Source organism: Fistularia commersonii, chromosome 11, assembly GCF_037954325.1.
Source record: "Fistularia commersonii isolate RoL2024-O1a breed Wild chromosome 11, RoL_Fcom_v1.0, whole genome shotgun sequence".
NCBI classification, from domain to species: domain Eukaryota; kingdom Metazoa; phylum Chordata; class Actinopteri; order Syngnathiformes; family Fistulariidae; genus Fistularia; species Fistularia commersonii.
In genome coordinates this window covers 10,955,063-10,974,368 of record NC_141294.1, presented here as the reverse complement: position 1 = coordinate 10,974,368, position 19,306 = coordinate 10,955,063, and the positions used below count along the sequence as shown (strand labels likewise).

Genomic DNA, 19,306 nt, shown 5'->3' with positions numbered 1-19,306 from the left:
TGTAAAATAGTTGACGAGCTGATTGGTGCAAAAGCATCACGTCCTCCAAGCAATCCATGTGTCATCACAACCAAAACAGTCAGGTTCTGTGTCATCGCCCCCCCGTTGTCGTTGACCAGTGCCTCTTTCATAGGGTCTCTTTCATTGACTCTTGTCCTGGACCAGTCCCACATGACCTTGCAATTTGACAAACTGGAGACCATTAAGATGTGTCTATTCCGGCATAAAGAAATTAACGGTGGTTGATTACTGCTGCAGTCAACAATGATTTCAACAACCTGGATTGAAGATCACTTTCTGGGTAAGTGTGTGATATAGCCGAATATGATGCCTCCTCATTGGTCAAATATACGTATCTGACAGTGCAATCGGCCAGCGTGTTTGGATGTTAATCGAAAGCTTGGTGGTTCAAACCCACCCAGAGAAGTGTGAGAATGTCCCTTATCTTTCCAGGCTGGGTGCTCAGCAATGTCCTTGGTTACCAGATGTGCTTTGTTACAGCTATGTCCAAAGCAAAGCAGCAAAGCTTCTCTGGCTCAGCCAATGCAGGGGACTTTGGAGGAAGACTAAGCACTGCTGACAAGTCAACTTCATGTATCTCAGATGATGACTGAAAGTCAGAATCCGGTTCAGACGCCTTAGTGCATGTTTTCTCTTCTGTTACCGTTTTTTGTCTTTAGACCTTTTGTGTTTTGCTTCATATCAGGGCTTAATTTGGTTCACCTCCGTAAATCTGAAATTTCTGCCTTTTTGTGATTGCTGGAATTCGGTATTTTTACCACGTAGCCTACCTGCCTGCCTCTCTATCTGTCTATTCATCCATCTTTCCATGTCACAATTTTTCTTGATGTTGGTTTGTTTTTGCTTTTCCAGGTATTGACCACATGGGGGCAACAAGCGCAGAATGTGCTGCCCGAATGTTCTTCTTCTGTGGTCTTGCGTTTCTGCTCCCTTCCCAACGGCATGTGTAAAGTGCGACTAAAATTGGGCCAATATCTTTAATTTTTGTTTAATTTGATGACTAGGTTCGCTGTTTTCATTATCCGTGACATGCTCATAACAACCACGTTTTCTTGTCGGAAACTTGTACGCCACAACGTAAGTCCACATCTTATTTGTAGCCGGAGCTAGCTAAGTTAACCAGTGACTTCTACCACAACATCGTCGGTTTCAAAAGCGGTAGGTGAAAATTGATTGGCTTCTTTTACTCTTTTCTTGTTTCGATTAAACCTTCAATTTCGCCTTACAATGTAATATATGAAACGAATAGCGAAACACAAGTTTCAGCGTCGTATCGCCGTGCCTTCCGTGTTAGCAGGTCAGTATTGAGATGTGAACCGCCGTGGTTCTGAGGCTGTTTTCTACTTTGCTGCACAGGAGCTATGGCTGGTCTGGAGCAGTGGGTGAACGACCGTCTCCATGATATCCTTGGGTTAAGTGACAGATACGTGGCTCAGTTCATGATAGGCATTGCACGGAAGTCAACGAGCCAACAAGACTTCGTGACCCGACTTCAGCAGACAGGCACGATTGACATTGATAGTAGCGTAACCGCTTTTGCAAATGAACTCTTCGACAAGGTACGTGTATGAACTCCGCCGTTGATCCCTTGATATTAAGCCTTCTTTCCTACCCCACACTGATCCTTTGCCACTGTGTTGCAGATACCTCGCAAGCAGGTCTTTGAGAAACCATCCCGAGCAATAGAGCGTCAAGCCATTGAAATGGAGAGGAAGAATCGGACATACACTTTACTCGAGGACAGTGACAGTGATGGGGATGCAGGGCAGGACAAGCAGGAAGGGAAGAAGAAATCTAGAGAGAAGGGCAAAGGAAGCAAAAGGAAGCACATAAGGAAGAAACGAGAGAGCGGGTCTTCGAGTGAAGAGGAAGTCCTGAAAAGGTAATCAGTCGTCCCAGACACTCATGTTGGGAAGTTGTTAGTAAGCATGTTTTGTTTTTGTTGTATGCTCCATTTTCTTCAATAGACTTATCTAATGGCCACTATCTTTTAACGCATATGATACATTATATGAAATTGTCATCACAATCATGCAAAGCCTTCCTGCCTATCATGATGCTGCAAATCTTTGGTAACTTTAAGATGGTTGTTGTTGAAGAAAAGTAATTAACTAAACCACGCTCATATTGTCTATTCTTTGCTAATCGTTATAAGAATCATCTCAGAAGCATCAGGCAACATTTTCAGGTCACAAAGTATAAAAATAAAACACAAAAATCCAGTTCATGTTGTGGTGAAACTGTTGACAGGTAAAAATGCCACAAGCCATGTAGATCTTCATAAAAAAAAAAATAAAACCGGGAGTGGAGGCCAAGATCAAACATAACACAATGTTGTGCTCATCTTGCCGTTTCTGGAAAAAGCCCTGCTGTCTGTGTTGTATAAAAGGCAGCTGAATGATACATTTGTCCAATGAAAGGGATAACTCAAGTCAAGGAGCCAACAAGTCTGTCACCAAAGAAGAAGTAGAGGATGAAGAAGAGGAGTGGGAACGGGAGGAGAGAGCGCGTGTGCAGGATATTGAGGAGCGAGATGCTTTTGCTGAGCGTGTTAAGTTGAAGGACAAAGAAAAGACCCGTAACATCGCAGAGAGGACTGACAAAAAGGTGTGATACAATGATTGCTTGACCTTTTTTTGTTTAATCGCAACATTTTTCTATGTTAAAGATTTTGTCAGTTTATTTTTACATGTATTCTCATTCTGCACCCAATGTGGCTTGATGTTGATATTTTCTGCTAGTTAAATTCGGAAATGTCAGACCAAAGATGAGTTCTGTTGTCTGAAAGACTTCTGTCAAGAATTATAGGTCAATTTTTTTTCTTCCTCATTCCAAAGAATGATGTGAGTTTTTCTAAATCTAACCAGTGTTTTTAGCAAAACCGACTAGTAGCGCAAATTGTCAAGTAAGAATAAGAATAAGAATAAGAATAAGAATAAGAACAACTTTATTTATCCTGAAGGAAATTGTTGTGCCAGAGTTTCAAATAAAACATAATAATAATAAATAACAGTAGGAAATTGTATAAACAGTAAAAAAAAAAAGGGGGGGATAAGAAATACAAATAAAACTATAAAGTGTCAAAGTCAAGGCTATAAAGTGTTTTAAGGTCTTAAGTGCAAAGATTTGAAGATTCCCTGCAGCTGAAGGAAGAGGAATTAAAAAGTCTGATTGCCTCAAGTAGGAAAGACAAGTAGCAGTCTGAGTGCATGGAATCATTGTGTCCGATTATTTTGCACTGCAGGGATGTTGCATGAAAGTCTTTGGAAAGTTTACATTGTTATAAGGACTTCATTTTCTATTGTCTTTGTTTCTTTAAGGCATATGAGGAAGCTCAAAAGAGACTGAAGTTGGCAGAGGATGATCAGAAGAATATGGTGGGTGATAAGTTACTTTGGACATTCCCCTCCTGGTATAGATGCTTTATATTTGATCATTTCAAATCTTGGTGCCTTTCCCTCCTTCCTCCCTCAATAAGTTACCCGAGCTTAGGAAACAATCCCGGTGGGAGTATCTAAAGAAGAGAGAGGCAGAGAAGCTAGAGGACCTCGAGGCAGAAATCAAGGATGAGGAGTACTTTTTTTCAATGGAAGAGTTGACTGAGAGGGAAAAAAAAGAGTTGGACTATAAACGCACCCTTCGTGACCTCGCTAAGGATTACAAAAAAGCGGGTGCCAAGGAGTGGGAGGAGAGGAAGAACAGATACTACATGCCGGAAGAAAAAAGAAACAAGGTAGGACATTTCGACCACGCTCAGTTTTGGCCTCAGTTTTTTCCTTTTGCCTCCTGTCTCTCTTAAGTGTTTCCTTTTTTTTCTCCTTGTTGAACCAGGAGGTGCCTCAGAAGGACATGGAGCTTGAGGAAACCCCCATGGAATTGGGGGGTGAGCAAGGTCGTTGGGAGGAGGAGAGACTTAAGACGGCCTCCCTCAGCTTCGGAGCCAAAAAAGAGCGGGAGCAAGGGATGAAGCATGAGCAGGAGAAGTACCAGCTTATCCTGGAAGATGATGAGATGATCAACTTTGTTAGCACTGCCATAACCATGAAGGGAACTCGTTCGGAAAAAGTGAGGATCACTCCACGTGTGTTACGCAATACAGTTGTAATTCATGTTTTTCCTGACCCCGTAAACCCACCTGCCTCCAGGATCAGGACGTCCCCGCCCTGTCCCAGGCGGAGCTGAAGAAACAGTCCATGCAGGAGGTCCGGCGGAGCCTTCCCATCTTTCCCTTCCGAGAGGATCTATTGTCCGCCATCCAGCAGCACCAGGTCCTGGTGATTGAGGGGGAAACAGGTTCTGGCAAAACAACCCAGATCCCTCAGTACCTCATGGAAAATGTAAGTGCGGGATCATGTTGCGTCAAAACACTCTCACAAATCTGCCAGTGTATTAGTGACACCCAAATAACAGCGATACAGTTTTAATTTAGTTGCAAATTATGAATAACAGGACTGACGTGAGATTAAGATGATATCCCTGATGTAATCCAGGTGAATTTAAAAGCAGTAGATTAAAATTAGGCTCTATAATTATAATTAGAAGGGATCATCTGACATACAGATTAGCCAACCCTTAAGCAGTTCTCTATTTCTAACTGATGTGAGAATTCTGTTTCATGAAATTCCCTCTTTATCAAATGCACTTTTGCCAGTTGGAGCTCAGATTTAGATCAATTATGATCCAACTGTAGTTCCATATTTTCCGCACAATAAGGCGCACCGGATTTTAAGGCGCACCTTCAACGATTGGCCTATTTTTAAAAAAAAAATCACATATAAGGCACACCGCATTATAAGGCGCATAGAATAAAAGCTACAGTAGTGGCTGGGGTTGCGTTATGCATCCACTAAATGGAGCTGCGCTGAACGGAATGTCAACAAAAGAGTCAGATAAGTCAGTCAAACTTTATTAATAGAATACCAACCAATGTTCTGACAACTCCGTTCACTCCCAAAACAAGTTAGTGCATTCACAATACGGTGCCGTATGTACCGGTAGCTCTTACCGGTATTTGCGCTGTCTTAGTTGAAAACAATGTATTTCCAACTCCATTTGTCACAGTTCAAAGCTTTTCATAAAACGAAAGCACCAAAAGGGCCGGCTCTAAATTCATTGATGTTAAGTTCGCTAGCTAGTGCTGTTGCTTTCAGTCAAATAGTGACTGTGGTGACACTTATACTTGCTGCTCTCTGTTCAACAACCCTCCGTTGAAGTTTGTCCTCTTAACTGTAGCCTTCTCGCTTTGTTCCCTCGGAAATTCTGTTTAGTCTTCTTTACTTGGCGCAGGTCATCTTGTAGCCTCCTCCACTTCCGCACCATTGATTAGTTAATTTTTAAATCTGTTGCCGCTTCTCTTCCTATGTTCTACTGCGTAACTGATAGCCTTGAGTTTAAACTCTGCGTTGTAAACGTGTCTCTTGAAAGGTTTTGGGGTCTTTACACACACGGAAATGAAAATGCATGCTTCGCGCAGTCATATATCTCATTATGCACAGCACGCTACTTCTTCTATGGGAGAAAATGGAGTCGGCGGCCGCTTTGCGTAGTTGTGAGACCTCTTGCGGCTCAATATTGATCCATATATAAGGTGCACTGGATTTTAAGGTGCACTGTCAGTTTTTGAGACAATTAAAAGCTTTTAGGTGTGCCTTATAGTGCGGAAAATACAGTACTTGGGCTTTATTTGTGTTTTTCCAGCATGATTATAACATGACAAAAAAAATGTATCTTTCAAAACAAAGTCTCTAAATGTAAGTACAGTTAGATGCTGTTTCTTGTACTTTTGAATTTCTTAACTTGAAGAAGTTTCACCCCTCATCCAGGAGGCTTCTTCAGTTCACTTAAAGAAATTCAAGTCCAGTTGTCACGACAAAATTTCAACAAGAATGCACCATGACCTGGAGGACCGAGAACCTCCACACACATATACTTATTTAATTTAAGAAATGATGTGAACATGAGATAACTACATGTATCAGTGAAAAGGAAGAGTTTCTAAGTTTTGTTTGTTTTCCAATACACTGCTCAGTACATTCTGTGATTGCTGTGGAAATTACCCCTAAACCTCCTTTCTCAGGGCTACACTAAAGGAGGCATGAAGATTGGCTGCACACAACCTCGCAGAGTGGCTGCAATGTCAGTGGCTGCTCGAGTGGCTCAAGAAGTGGGCGTCAAGCTTGGTAATGAGGTGAGTATTTAATGTCATATTGATATCGCAAATGCATTTCTGCATTCGGTTAGATAGAGTGAGTGATTGGTACCCTTTTACATAGAAGAGGTAATTCTCAAATTTTACCCTTTGTCATTCTGTGGGATTTAAACTAGGTGGGCTACAGTATTCGTTTTGAGGACTGCACGTCAGAAAGAACGGTGCTCAAGTACATGACAGATGGCATGTTGCTGCGTGAGTTCCTCACAGAGCCCGACCTGGCCAGCTACAGGTAATCAGTGTTTTTTATTGAGAGTTTCTTTTGATCTTGTCAATGAAAAAGTCTATAACATTGGATGAAGCTGGAAAAATTGATTGACATCAGGGCAATCAAACCAACGCTCTAGAACACAAGATGTTGCTCAAGTGGCCTGTTAACGATCGCTTAATGGTTGATATCCCCCCAATACAGTTTAATTCAGTATTTGCACTAGAATTCAGCTTACACAATGTAGAAGAAACTATGAGAAATAAAGGGTTTATAAAGTGTCCTGCATGATGAGGAATAAATTAGTGTTTCAACACCACTCCTGTTTTCAGTCTGTCTGTGTTGAAGCAAACCACAATTCCAATGGATTATAATTGGACCAAATCACAAGCCTTCTATCTTTTGTTTAACTCAATTATAATGCATTTATTATCATTATGACCTGCTTGACTGCACTGTATCTCATTATACAGGTGTTGAATGGTCAGTGCTGTAGTAGTGCCAGTTGCCTCTGTCAACTTATACTTCATAAGTTTGTAGTCTTAGTCAAGCAACCATTAATTTCCTCTTTTTGGGAGTTTTTATTCATTTGTTCATTTTTTTAATACTTTCTTAGAAGATTTAATCATCAACTGCACTTCCTTAATCTTGGATATTAGTTCCCCCCGGAATTTTTGATCGTGTGTTTTTTGATTGTCTTCATTTTTTTTACACACTCTTTCCAATACCTCCATACTTTTTCTTTCCAGTATCTCCACACTTATAAATGTGCAGCATCATGAAGTAACAAAATTCCAGATTATCATATTTAATATGGATTTTAAAATCTGTGTTTTTCTTGAAAATTTTTGCCAGTGTGATCATCATAGACGAGGCCCACGAGAGAACCCTCCACACCGACATCCTGTTTGGCTTAATAAAAGACATCGCCAGGTTCAGGCCCGACCTGAAGGTGCTGGTAGCCAGTGCTACTCTGGACACGGAGCGCTTTTCGTGTTTCTTTGATGACGCACCTGTCTTCAGGATCCCTGGCAGAAGATTTCCAGTTGATATCTTCTACACTAAGGCAAGTCTTAACAGGTTATTCAGATCCTTGAAAGCAGGCACTGCAAATATTGTCATCCTTTTATTAACACAAACGTAGTAATATTATGAGAAAATTGGAATACATTTTTACCAATTGTTTGTGAAGATTCCCAGTTTTCAGACCTACTGCTGAAAATTCATATTGCGGCAGTTGTACTTATTGATTGTCTTGATGTTGTTTAGCCTCCCATCCAAGAGGCGTCTTCAATTTTTCAGACATGCCTTTAAGAAATTCAACAAATTAGTTGGAAGATTTTTCAGTGCAGCAACCAAACCCAAGACTTATTCTGTTGATGTGAGTAATCTGAATTTCATGTTGTCAAGGCTCCAGAGGCAGACTACCTGGAGGCATGTGTGGTGTCGGTGCTGCAGATTCATGTCACCCAGGCTCCTGGAGACATTCTGGTCTTCCTCACAGGACAAGTACGATTCATACCAGTTTCCTTAACCCCTCAGGGGTTCTCTGAAAGGGTGATCAGTAAGGTAATTGGTTGATTGGCTCTTTGACTTGCAGGAGGAGATTGAGGCATGTTGTGAGCTTCTGCAGGAGAGATGCAGGCGTCTTGGATCCAAGATTGCAGAGCTGCTCGTTCTGCCAATTTACGCCAACCTGCCCTCAGACATGCAGGCCAAGATCTTTAACCCTACGCCGCCTGGAGCTCGCAAGGTACGATGATGTCTTCGCCTAGAGGTAGCAGGTCAAAATAGAATTAATTTATAATATCTATTACCATAAAAGTACAAAGCTCTCTCATTTGGACAATGCTCCATGTCATTTCATTGAAGTACCTTTCTTTGAGAGACACCGAGTCCTGGATTGTGGAGTGTTACAGTAAACATCAAAATAGTTATTGTCACACTGGGCAGACCTCAGAATATACGTTTCGTTATCTATGAAGCGTCTATTTACGATTGGATAGGAAAGTCTGAACTTGCTTCAGGGACTACTTGCAAGTGAGTTTCCTTTGCATTTCCCTGTTTCTACTCCCTTTGCTGCGGCATTTTGTCTAAAGGGGTTTTTTTTCCAGCCAAAGTGTTTTGTTGTTTTTGGGCTGACTCACTTTTATCTCTTATCCAAGGTGGTGGTGGCTACAAATATAGCAGAAACCTCACTGACCATCGATGGCATCATTTACGTCATTGACCCAGGCTTCTGCAAACAGAAGAGTTACAACGCCCGTACTGGCATGGAGTCACTCATTGTCACACCTTGCTCCCGGGTGACTACTCATTAATATTTTCAAATCTGATGTTGAATTTTATCCAGTGAAGCAATGCTACACAGTTAAAGCACTCTATATATTTCAGTTGGTCTCTATTGGTTTGCTCTGCTGTGTCATCTGTGTTCAAGGCTTCAGCCAACCAGAGAGCAGGACGCGCAGGCAGAGTTGCCGCAGGGAAATGTTTCAGGCTGTACACAGCCTGGGCCTTTAAGCATGAGATGGAAGAAACAACAGTGCCTGAGATTCAGAGAACCAACTTGGGAAATGTGGTCCTCCTGCTCAAGAGTTTAGGTAAGGAATGGGAGTTAGGCTGGAGCAAGAGCTGAAATATAGCCACAAAGTTTTAAAGTTGAAAATACCAATACCAAATACCAAAGGGATTCAGTCAAATGTGAAAATGTAAAGAACTGTCGCCAATGACTGCTGTGTTATACACTTAGTTGTGAAGTTGGATTAGAGAATATTCTCGTCTTTCACAGATGGCTGTGACCTTTGAATGACACTCATGTTCTTGTGTACCCGCAGGCATCAATGACCTGGTCCATTTTGACTTCATGGATCCGCCGCCACACGAAACTCTGGTTTTGGCGCTGGAGCAGCTCTATGCCCTTGGAGCACTCAACCATCGGGGAGAGCTCACAAAGGTAACTTGTGTTTTAAGGCAAAAATGAAAATTTGTTACATGTTATGTTACACGTACATTTGAATTGTCCATCAAAGTGTAAGGTGACAACCACAAGTTGTTAGTCTTGTAGGAAGCCATATGGAAAGATTGTATATCAAGATTTAGCATTTCATGCATACTGTGCATCTTGCAGATTTTGTTGTCACCCAAATAACCCAATCATAGCAATTTGAATATTTATTCTTCTGTCGTCTTGATTCATTTCCAACAATCAGTTAGAATTTATATAAACAGAGCAATGTGAAGCAGAAACTTGAGGATATAATTACTGATTCTTCTTAATTAATAGTTTCACTGTTTATTTTTGTCAATTCTTGCGCTCAAGCTGGGTCGCAGGATGGCTGAGCTCCCAGTTGATCCTATGCTGAGCAAAATGATCCTGGCCTCCGAGCAGTGAGTATATCTCTGGTTTCTTGTTTCCTCATTTTGTTTCAATATTTTGTTTCCCGATTAAAAAAACAACAATAAAGTGCTTGCACATCACTAATTTCCCATATCATTTTTCCATCTCACCGCACAATCCAGGTATAAGTGTTCTGAAGAAGTTCTGTCGATTGCGGCCATGCTGTCGGTTAACAACTCCATATTCTATCGGCCAAAAGACAAGGTGGTACATGCTGATAATGCAAGGATGAACTTCGTGGTGCCAGGGGGAGATCACCTGGTGCTGCTCAACGTTTACACCCAGGTAGGTTTAGGTGGGAGAGGGCGAATCTTGAGGCACCGTCCTCATGAAGTGAAAGCAGTTCAAGTCAATTACCCTTTTTTTTTTTTATTTGGCACTGATATTAACCCGATCTTAGAGAGAATCTGAGCCAAATATGGTGTGCTAACTCACAAGCTATTATGGTATATAGCTTTTCAGTTCATGCACTATTTATGTCAGATCCTGGACAAATGCCCAATAAAAAGGCATTCAATGTTTGCATGATTTTTGCAGAAGTGTTGTTGCTGTAATTTGCTTACTTTATCACTTTGACTCCAAAGCTAAAGCTCATCGTTGACTTTATAATCCAAATAATTCATATTTCTCTCGTGCCTCTGCTGTGAACCCAGATACCGCGTTAACTTAGGTCATTGTTTCTCTCTGCTTCAGTGGATGGAAAGCGGCTACTCCACACAGTGGTGCTATGAAAATTTCATCCAGTTCCGTTCCATGAGAAGAGCCCGGGATGTTCGAGACCAGCTAGAGGGACTGATGGACCGCATTGAGGTGGAAGTGGTCAGCTCCCAGGGAGACAACATCCCCATCCGTAAGGTCAGCGCCACTGACGTTGTCAGCCAGCGTAGCGATTAAGTCCTGAATATAACCAGATTTCCTCAACCTTAGATCCAACCACTGGCTCCAATTAAAGAAAAAAATATTATCATTTGTCAGTTCAAGATCAGCTTTGACATGAGCCTGAGAGGAGAGTCCATTATCGTGCATAGTTTGTATGTTCTCATGTTCTTGTACTTGCTTGTCCCTAAACCCTGTCGATGTGACATCCCCAGTCTGTGACAGCTGGTTACTTCTATCACACGGCCCGGCTGAGTAAAGGCGGCTACAAGACAGTGAAGCACCAGCAGACGGTCTACGTCCACCCCAACAGCTCCCTGTTTGAGGAGCAGCCCCGCTGGCTTATCTACCATGAGTTGGTCTTCACCACCAAGGAGTTTATGAGACAGGTCAGCCGCTAGGCCTGCCATAATGTTGTTGTTTTTGAAAAAGGTCTGTCTTCCAGTGGTCACAAACCTTTTTCACTTGAAAATCAAATGCGACACCAACAGATAAAGGTGGTATCCACCCACTTGACTGAGTGGGTAGAGGGTTATGGTTTCCTTCAAGTTCTGGCATTATGGATTTTATGCTTTTGTTGTTTTATCGATCAGAGTTCACTGGTTTGTTAGGGAGAAAGCTGCAGTTTTGTCGTTCTGTGACACAACGTTTGATTTAAAAGAGATATACCAGCTTTTTTGGGGTTTAGTTAATTCCGATAAGGGCGGGCTTTTGTCTTTGTTTTGATCAGCTATTCCTTCACACACATCACACTTTGTATAACCAGTTTATTGGAAATGTCTAACACGTAACTGGTGCTTCTGTATTTTTCTTGGGGGCTCACCTGATTGTTTGGATGGCAGTCAACTACGGTCCAGTGAGAGTGAAAATGTGGGGGATAATATTGCAAGGCAGCTTAGATGCAAGTCACCTGAGAAAGCTTGTTGTTCAGCAGTGAGCAGCAGTGACAAGTTCAGTGTTCCAACAGGATGTTTTACTCTTGTGTGAAACTGGACCGCCACCAACCTCGGTCCCTGTCCGTCCCTCAGATTTTGAAGTCGAGAAAGTGGACTTTTTTGATACTGCTGAAAAGTTTTCAAATATATTAATGCACTACTTGCCAATTTGGAATTGGGTTAGAAAGGTGAATACATTTGTAACTGAAATGGTGAGGGGAAAGACTCCATGTTGAAAAATACAACAGTTACCCATAAACCACAGTAGCTTTCCTGCAGGTGTGTCTCTCCCCATCACCTGTTTGTTTAATAGTTCCAACACCGACACCGGTACCGTTACATCCAGGTCCATACCCGCGTAAATATAATTTAACTTTCTCTTTCTCTCTTTCTCCCCATCTCTACAAAGGTGATTGAGATAGAGAGTGGCTGGCTCCTCGAGGTGGCTCCTCATTACTACAAGAGCAAAGAACTGGAGGACAGCAGTAGCAAGAAGATGCCACGGAAACAAGGCAAAACAAAAGAGGAACTGGGCTGAATTAATGAACACAGACATGTTTCTGGATAGGCGATTACAGGAGAAGTACAGGAGCAAACCCCCCTCCCTGTAGCTGTTAGGACTGACAATTCAACCCTGAAATAGCCATGCGATGTCCAGATCAGTGCCTATGCAGCACCCAGGATAGAATTTCTAACAAAAATAATACAAAAATCTGCCCGGTGCAGCCTGGCTTTGGGAAAATGGGCTAGAACCTGGTCCAGAGAACAGGGGGGAAGGAGGGGTGTTAAAAAAACCTTTCCAGGTCGTTCACCATAAAACCAGCTGTCTGGAGCCGTTCAGCCTCATGGTAGATTTCCCAGCTCATTTGTCGAGACAGTTGTTCTGCCGTGCAGACGAGAATTCAGTTTTCTGTGCCCCCCCTCTTCGTTATACGAAAGCAGAGCTGTGTGAATGGACTCAACTGCAAATGTGCATTTTTCTAAGCGAATAAATTTGTATCCACTTGTGTTGTGTCACTTGGTTTGCCAGATAGGAAAAAATGCCAGTTGTTTTTAAGCCATTTGATTTTGTTTCTCTTGATTAAATTTCCACTAGAAATGAAATGAGAAATTAATTGTAAGAAGGTTGACTTCAATCTTACTCCTATTATTTCCATTTTGTTTTCTTGCTGAGATGCATTGTGCATCACAGGTTTTTCGTAGTTTTTTTCAATTACTGTTTTCCTATGCATATTATAGTTTCATAAACTGTCTTGCACAGCGGATTGGGTGTGAAGACAGATGAACTGGAGGTGGGGGGTGATTCCAGTTTCAAACTAGCAGAAAAATAATATATTAATGGATAGTCTAAAGTACTCATAAGAAGGTAATTTTAAATATTTTGTATTGTTTGTAGTCTAATCACGTTTACATACAGTCAAAAAGATGGGATGGGGAACCTTAGAATCCAGGGCCATTTTGAGTTTTATAGCCTCCTTCAAAGGACACACTAACTGATTGCTGGCTAATGTGATGTCTGAAGTGCTTTATGGCTTGACATTTAAGGTCAAACAGTTGGGATTATGATCATAGTGATTAAGGTGTTTGTAGGTGCTTTTCCAGGTAGGGGTCGTCCGATAATAACTATAAATAAATTACCCAAGAGTCAAGTTTTTGTGAAGGACCACTCTGAGTTCACAGATCCTTGATAAATGTTCCTTGACTGGAGATCTCTTCAAGTGACTGAAGGAACACTATGGACTTTTAATTTTCATATGCTTTTTAAATTTTCTCTGATCATAATACAATTTACAGCAATTGAGATCAAGCCAATGATTTAAACAGTGCAGATAAATAATCCCAATAAAACCACAAGTTAAAATAACGAAATAATAGTAAAATAGTGCTAGATTTACCTATAAGCATTTCTATAAAAGAGAATTGAACATACGTGGCCTCAGTCCATTTACATGTGACAGCCTGGGCTCTCACATAAAATTTCTTATTGTTAGGGTAATAATGCCTGTTCCAGAAAGCTACTCAGAGACCAGTACCTATAATATATAATTTAGAATCAGAACAATAATATGTTTCAGACTGTTTCTTTTTTTAAGGCATCTGAATATGTTATTAAGAAAGATGTTGAGCAGTGCGTTATAGGCATTTCAGGACAATATGTTTCAGTCTGTAGCGATAACAGTTAAGAGGCCCTTGAGTGACACCAAAATTCAAAAGTGGCAAAGGGGAAATTTCTGTCTCCGCAGTCAGAACTTTTTTTTTCCATCCTTATGATGCTGGAAAAGAGTGTGAAAGCAGCCGCTGGTTTTGGAAACACACCTTTATCCCCTGTTAAAAGGAATTAATTAAACATTCATAAGGGTTGTCTCTTTGCTGTGGCAAGTTTTGAATAGTCTGAAAACGAATATTCCGATAGTTTGGAAAGGATATTTACTGGTTTGTAATGGAAACAAAACAAAACAAAACAAAACAATTCAAATACGGCAAAAATGATAATATAGAGTTTGTGCTGTGAAAGTCAGATTTATTTCGTGAAACAATTATTATTGTCTGTTGTTTCCACTATGTAATACACTGTAGTGTGAAACAGGGCCTGTAACTAAAATTGGATTGCTTCAGTTTTTTAAGCAATTGCTAATATCGACTGCCCTGTGATATGAGTATTTCGAATACTTGGCGATGGTGATGCAGAGTGCGGTCCATTGATATAATCTGAGAAATGATAAATTCTGGCGCATTAGTGGACTAACACCAGGGGATGAAAGCAGGGTTGAGGGCAATTTTGCTCATATAAGCAGTTGATGATGCACAGTTATTAAGTTATTGCTCTTGAAATATCATTGTGAATAATATTGCGACTGATTGTGTTATCAATTCAGGATAATGGTATTTTTGTGGTAGCAGCTGGACGGCCGCTTTTGGTTCTGGGTAGCCTTCCAAGATTTGCTCAGTAGTGTATTTTGGAGCAACAGCGTATTGGATTTTTTTTTGATAGAAGAGATTAAATTATTCATACACATTGACTCAATGTACAAAATAGAGTCTGCAAAATCTATCAAATGGTCAAATTTAGAATTTTAGATTTTTTCAGATTTGAATAATAAGCATAATTTGGCAGTGTAGCAATAGTAGTGGTTGACATTGTTTTCAACATCATGATAGTTAAATCCTCATGGATGTGATGTGGTGAGGTGACATGTCAACAACCAAAAGATAGAATGTTGTTGACCTTGTGACCTTTGTTTGCATTCTTAAGATTCGATTCAGGACAGAATTATCTTTTAGACTGGAAAAACCTTTTTTTTTTCACAATGGCCTATGTGTCTTTGTATCTTTATTAGAAGGAAGTGTTATTCAAGCACATGGGACACAGTTCAAAAAAGCTGCCACTACCCATCTTTGGCTTAAAATGCACAGCAGATAGATGAGAGGAGAGCCTGCGGTAACACAAAAACAGCCACATCGCTCTGTCAGATACCCCCCCCATGTGTCATGTTGCTCAGTCATGCTCATAATCATGAGCCTGCATTTTTTTTTTTTTTGTCAATGATGATTTTCCTCTCACTTACACACTTGGTTGCACCTCATGGTGGAGCTAGAGGCCTGTTGAAAACAAGCGCGACCCCCCCTCCCCCTCACTCAACCACAATAATCATGGGGAGAGCAGAAATTATCCATAGCGGGGTATAAAGTGTACAGATCAAGTGAATCATCTAGAATTAGGAATGTGAGTGCATTTGCGTCTAACGTGCCTCCGAGTGAGGCCACTATGTTCACTGTACTTCTTTGCATTTTGCCGGGGCCGTAGTGATTTACTTTAGAAAATCTAACAATCTGCCTGGAGAGTGCTTTTTCCTGGACAAAGCAAGGAATCAATATTAAGCGGAGGAAATGCAGCTTTAAAAATATGTTATTATTTGAATGTGCCTAAATTGTTATGAATATTTCTCCGATTGTCCCGAACAAAAGGTTTTGAGTGACAAATTACAAAAGGACTTTTTCCCCAGATGTCTTCTAATCCATGGAATACCCATTGAAGTGGATGTTAATAAAGAGGGACATGTCCTTTTTCTGATGAAGTGGTATTTTTAGCAATTATAGCAACGCAAGCTTTTTCACTGCCCCCCCTTGATTGGTCAACGCACCGTGCTATTCCCTTGTTCCCATGCTTCTCAAAATGTATTTTTTGCTACTAAACTGCTCATTCAGATGTCTTCTGTCCTCTAGCAGAAGCATGTCTGGAGTACTGTATGGAGAGAGCTAGGTCCATCCAAATGATCTTATCTTCCGTTCATAATTTTGAGGTTAACTACTCTTTTTATCCATCACAGTATGCTTGCTCTAATGATGAGGAAATTCGGAAATAATGAGGGAGTCATGGAAAAGATGAAGAAATCATTGTTGTTTCTTTTCATTGTGTTCCTATAAGCCGTGAGTGCCATTTGTGATAATTATATGATTCAAACTTCAAGTACAGGAGCATAGCCATATATTAAGACATTTTCCAGTCAACTTCATACATATATATATATAGTATTTTTTATAAAGTGTATTTATAAAGTGTATTTATATAAGTAGATTTTCCTTGCATCATAAAGCTACATTTTTGAGTCATTGTTAAGTTTGCAACACTGCGATCAGACTCAAGTTGTACAGCAGGTGCTGCCAGGCTCACCCAGAGTCGCTGATATAAATAATTTGCTCCGATAGATAAACTGTGATCAAATCAAAAGGATCAACATTGATTTCCATCATTATGCTTTAATATAATGACCACAAGTGTTAAAATGGATGCCAAATACCATTTTTGCTCCTGGATTGTTTAAAGGCCACTGCTATTTTGAGGAATAGAATCTAATCTGACTGCAAGGAACCCACATACTAACTTGTTGAGAGGTTTGCCATGGAGCAGTAGATTTATTTTCTTTTACATATTTTTTTCAGCAGTAAATCCACATGATTCCTTAAAAACAAGCAAATGAAAAATAAATGGGTAAAGTTGAAAATGCCATGTGACTTTGGTTTATTCCACACCAAGGACAGAAAACTCATTTGAAATTGAAAGACAGTTTTAAAAGAATGCGTAAATCATATCATAGCCCCCCCCCCCAACTCATTGCCATTTGATCGATTTATTTTTAAATGACATATATATATGCCAGAAATGATATTTTCTAGGTCCACGAGTCATATACAGTAGTATGACCAACAAACAAACGTGTAAAAGAAACACATCACACCTCCACTGGAGCAGGTCTTCAGTAACAACATGGAACCTACCGAGGATATCAGGAGTATGTGAGGATCAGTGATGGCAACTGCAACAAAAACAAAATCAGCATTGGTAAGGTAATTTGAAAACAAAAATGGCTGGTGGCATTACTAAGAATGTTTATGAATATTCATATTTATTCATATTTTTCTTCCAACATGTGACATTACAATGACAATCACACATAATGGTGTGTCTAAGAACGAATAAATAAATAGGTAGAAATAAGAATAAAAAATTATAGTAAAATAACATATATGCATACTACTATTAATTATAATAATAATGATAATATCAATGAGTTCTGTGAATTAAATGATGAGTCATACAATGTTGCTTTCCACTTGTGAGTTGAACATATTTTGAATTTCATGCATATCATCAAAAGATTGCCTAATTCAAGAAACGTTTATAGGACTGTTACATACTTTGCAATACATACTTTGGTTATGATATGGTTTCGCCTGTGGTTTGAAATATGAAAATAAGGAGGGAAGCTTAACTTTCAAGTCTCCACCAAGTTTTCTATTCTTAGGTCATTTGGCTGTATGATTTCGATTGCTTTCTTAAGAGGAATGTGAACACTTTATTACGAGAATCACATGTGGTGGACATTTAAATCAAACATCACAAAGGAAGCTAGCTGTGTTGTTGAGTCAATGTCACGGCTGAATCTATGGTCTAAATCAAAGACTGCAGAAATTTCTGGCTTGTGATATAATATATTATAAATGTCAAAGTGATGAGATTAAATTCACAACAGGCTCTGCTTCTTTGCAGGAAAAACATTTAGTTCAGTTTGTTCTTCCTTCAACCACAGGAAATTTCAACAGTGATGTGCAGTCAGAAGAGGCAGGGGAGGCCGGGTCTTACCTGTCATCATGGAAAGAAAAAAATGTAAAATGAAATATCACCATTAAACGTCACCATTTTTAGTTTTCTTTTTCAAAATTGCTGAAAAAAAATTCACATTTACCGTTTAAATATGAAGAAGAGATGTGCAGTGACACAGCAACTAGCTGAGCCCACAATGGATTGCACAATGATTATTCTAACTGTGCTGGCATGCTATGCACTGAGACCGTATTGCTGTCTCTATATGTCACTATCAAAATTTTCAAACACTTTTAATATATGAACTACATTTTCATAGTTTAGCTGATGTGTATAATGTTTTTCGTCAACAACTGTAACAACTGCAACTGTTCTTGTGTAATTAGCAATATAGGCAACAGGCAACAGTAAACAGTCAGCAAGTAAAGTGCAGCCATGCAGTTATTTTTTCCTCTTGTTTCCTTGGCCTTATTTCCAAAATGGAGAATTACATAGTTAAACTGAAAGAAATTTCTAAATTGGACTTTCAGTTGAAGCAGGAGATAATAATTAAGGGAAGATCAACGCCTGAGCCAACAGGTTTGCTTCAGACAACGTCTTTTCAAACAGAATGGTACAGACTTTTAAAACTGAAGAAAGATAAGGAAGACTTCTACTTGTAAGTTATCGATGCTTTTCTTCAGAAGGAGCGGCGCGTGGACTTCATTTATAAATAAAGGAAAGAGATAGTAAAGTTTTCTTTAAATGTGCTTTTTTTTCTTTGGTACTGCTGATATGACATTTTAAACAAAATACGTTAACTGATGCCAATAAAATGGTGAATAGGCTACTCTGTAGGGTTCATATGTTTGTATACTTCGAAATTATTTGTTTAAGTACCCTCCCATGGGGAGTTTAGTAACAGACATTTTGTTTAATGTCAGTTCCTATAGCATTTGAAAAATACAATGGACATTTATAAATCAAATATATTTAACGTGCACGTGCAGAGTATACGACAGATGATCAAATGGCAGGGTACTTCTTTATAAACTGGATTAACTTCACATGCAAGTAACTCTTCTAGAATAAGTGCTGTTGAATCAAGTTGCTACTTTACACTCAGTTTGCAACTATAAATCAGTAAACAGAACGGAAAATTGTGCAAGTTATTTTCTCCACCCTGGTTAATCTTCGATGACCCGTCCGTGGTCCATAAACCCGTTGGCAGAAGAAGAGGCTGCAGATTAAGCTAGAAACATGCTTCTTGTTCAGCTTTATCTCTACCAAGCTTGGGGTTATTGTTTCATTTGAATCCAATTTGAACAATATGAAATTCCCAACTTTAGATTAGTCCATTTTTTCCAGAGAATTCTGATTAGGGCGAACACAGCATATTTAAACAAGTAGGTGTTGCTTCAAAGTGACATCAATGCTCAAGGCTCATTTTTAATCCCGCTGGATTTGCATATGGAACAGGTGAGTCTTTGACTAGTCTTAACTCCTGCCTTCCCCACATTGTTGTCTCCTCCTGCATTAAAGTAAACAGCAGTTTTATTTGTAATTAAGGGAGATGGTT

At 39.9% G+C, this 19,306-nt stretch overlaps 1 protein-coding gene across 1 annotated transcript; it reads left to right on the top strand.

Moving 5' to 3' along the window:
• Positions 1-930: 930 nt before the first annotated feature.
• dhx16 (DEAH (Asp-Glu-Ala-His) box polypeptide 16) lies at positions 931-12,652 on the top strand. The gene is made up of 21 exons (XM_086154905.1): positions 931-1,179; positions 1,378-1,580; positions 1,665-1,903; positions 2,442-2,628; positions 3,342-3,398; positions 3,500-3,754; positions 3,853-4,086; positions 4,167-4,358; positions 6,098-6,208; positions 6,346-6,461; positions 7,293-7,503; positions 7,848-7,946; positions 8,038-8,190; positions 8,603-8,743; positions 8,875-9,037; positions 9,272-9,390; positions 9,757-9,824; positions 9,957-10,119; positions 10,528-10,689; positions 10,926-11,099; positions 12,055-12,652. Exons 2-21 carry the CDS (start codon positions 1,383-1,385, stop codon positions 12,181-12,183), a joined length of 3,171 nt encoding a protein of 1,056 aa, XP_086011031.1. The 5' UTR covers positions 931-1,179; positions 1,378-1,382; the 3' UTR covers positions 12,184-12,652.
• The last annotated feature ends 6,654 nt before the right edge of the window (positions 12,653-19,306 follow it).

Coding starts and splice junctions, on each gene's coding strand:
- dhx16 (XM_086154905.1), top strand. CDS start 1,383: ATGGCTGGTCTGGAGCAGTGGGTGAACGACCGTCTCCATGATATCCTT. Junction 3,399..3,499: donor AGGATGATCAGAAGAATATG/GTGGGTGATAAG, acceptor TCCCTCAATAAG/TTACCCGAGCTTAGGAAACA. Junction 8,744..8,874: donor TTGTCACACCTTGCTCCCGG/GTGACTACTCAT, acceptor TCTGTGTTCAAG/GCTTCAGCCAACCAGAGAGC.